Source organism: Mus caroli, chromosome 6 (assembly GCF_900094665.2).
Source record: "Mus caroli chromosome 6, CAROLI_EIJ_v1.1, whole genome shotgun sequence".
Lineage (NCBI taxonomy): Eukaryota > Metazoa > Chordata > Mammalia > Rodentia > Muridae > Mus > Mus caroli.
The window spans coordinates 121,295,051-121,297,206 of NC_034575.1; the positions used below are offsets into that span (position 1 = coordinate 121,295,051).

The following is a 2,156-nucleotide window of genomic DNA, read 5'->3' on the forward strand; positions in this document are numbered from 1 at the left end:
GGGGCAATTATGTCAGGAGAGGCAGGCTTTGCCCACGAGGATCTGTGTGCTCTATGTGGTGATCAGAGAGATGGTTAGGCAATAAGGCTTAAAGGCAGCCTAATAAAACATGGAAGTAAGTCAGTACCATCCAAGTGGGCATGGAGAGAGTGTGTCCCGAGCTGGGANTGAGGGAGCATTTATTGGGAGCCAATTCCAGGAGGAAGAGAGCCTCAAAGAGGAGAAAGTGAGGGTTTCGTCCTAGTTCCTAGAAGCCATTCCTTTTGAGCCCAGAATTTGGCGTTACCCCGATAAAGTTTTAGATGAAGAGGTCAGAACACCTAGAGACAAATGATGGCCAAGCTTTCTTCATGGAGAGTGGAGAACAGATAGCCGAGAGGCAGGGTGTCTGGACCGGGCATGAGTCTTAGCTAGGACCTTGCAAAACAGATGATGCTCTTTCAGGGCAACGCTGGCTGCAGAGGGACGATGGGCTGGTGGGGTGGAGATGGTCCCCGGGACCTTTTAGACAGGGTGGACAGTCAGAGCGCCAGGCTGGCTGCACTCGCTCACAAGTGTGGCTTGGAGGCTGCTGCTGGGTCCACAGCGTTGGGAGACTCCTTTGATTTGTCTTTCAGGTCCAGCTTGCCCAGCTGGCATGGAATATAAGGAGTGTGTGTCTCCTTGCCCCAGAACCTGCCAGAGCCTGTCTATCAATGAAGTGTGTCAGCAGCAATGTGTAGACGGCTGTAGCTGCCCTGGTAATGAACGTCCCTCTTCATCTACAAACCTGAGGCCCTGCCAGAGTCCTGGGCTTTGGGGAGAGAGATGAAGGCTACTTGTGTTTTACCCTCATGGCTGAAATCAGAGGTCTTTTATTTAGCTTTTTGAAAGCCTTTGTACCGAGAGACCAGGATTGAACTGGGCCTTATTTTGAATTCATGTTTTCCCATTGTACTGTACTCAGAAAGCACTCTGTCTAGGGAACTGTCTCGGTCCCAGAACTGACCTTGTTCAGGGAGCTCCTGGCCTAATCTGAGATGTGGTTTTGTTTTCTCAGTTAGGGTTCAGGACACCAGTCTGGGAAAAAGGTCTTNCACAATATGTCCTGGATTTGCCATGTGTGCTCAGCTGGAAAGGGCTTTTCNTTAGAACCTGTATGTCCAGGAGACTGAGTGACGGTCACGAGCTGTATTCAGTTATACNGGTTAGGAAGTCCCGAAGCTCATGACGTCTCTCCTGGATGATGTTGNACAAAATGCTTGATTCGATTCAGCCCTCTAGGGCATGAACATAAATAACCCAGCAGGCTCACACACACAGTGTCGAGTCAGTTCTTCGAGATTCCTCTGAGAAGCCCCCACCGACCCTCATGGGCTTTTCTACTGGACAACCCTGAGCAAGCTCTGTGACCCATTGTTTCCTCTGTAGGATGAGAATTGGTATCTCCCTCCCTCATATTCCATAAGTGTCAAGAATAAACGTCACAGTGCATTGTCTTAGAGTTTTCCAGAAGAAGCGCTAAGCCTCTGGTTGCCCACGGGGTTCTACGAGGGAGGGATAAGCAAGAATCATGATGGCACTGAGATCTCTGATGCCCTTGGAACAGAGGGAGAGCTCTTGGATGAAGACCGATGTGTGCAGAGCTCCGACTGTCCTTGCGTGCACGCTGGGAAGCGGTACCCTCCTGGCACCTCCCTCTCTCAGGACTGCAACACTTGGTAACTGCAATACCACACAGCCTGGTCTACCCAGGGGTTTGGGGAGGGGAAGCTGTGACGGGAGGGGGCAACAGCCTGTGGACCAGGAGCTGTCCTGGGTTGAGAGTAGAGGGTGGGGAGTTGGCAGGGGNATCTGAGCGGGTGTTGGAGGCAATGGTGGTATGCAAACGTTATGCCTAGAGAGAAATCAGAGGACACATCTTTTCTATGCATCTGACAACTCTAGCTGTCCTTCCAAATGAAAGTTTAGTAAATGGTGCTTGCATCAAGCCTCTCTCCTTAAATCTTTTGTCTGCTGGGGGGGGGTAGCAAGCAGAATCCTCTAGCAGGGACTCTTTGGTCTGTGTTCTATGGCACCTAGGTGGGTCTAGCCTGAGCACCTGTCCCTGGTCAGTTCAGGCATCTCTCCAAGAATATCTCTGCACATCACCTCTAATCAGCCCACCTGTCTCTGCA

General features: G+C 51.1%; 1 protein-coding gene across 1 annotated transcript in view; it reads left to right on the forward strand.

Annotated features, from left to right (window-relative positions):
- The window catches only part of Vwf (von Willebrand factor), a 137,928-nt gene that overhangs the window by 38,204 nt on the left and 97,568 nt on the right, over positions 1-2,156 (forward strand). The window contains exons 7-8 of the mRNA XM_029478271.1: positions 587-740; positions 1,589-1,701. Of these exons, the coding sequence (XP_029334131.1) occupies positions 587-740; positions 1,589-1,701 (267 nt within the window). The remainder of the gene's footprint in view (positions 1-586; positions 741-1,588; positions 1,702-2,156) is intronic.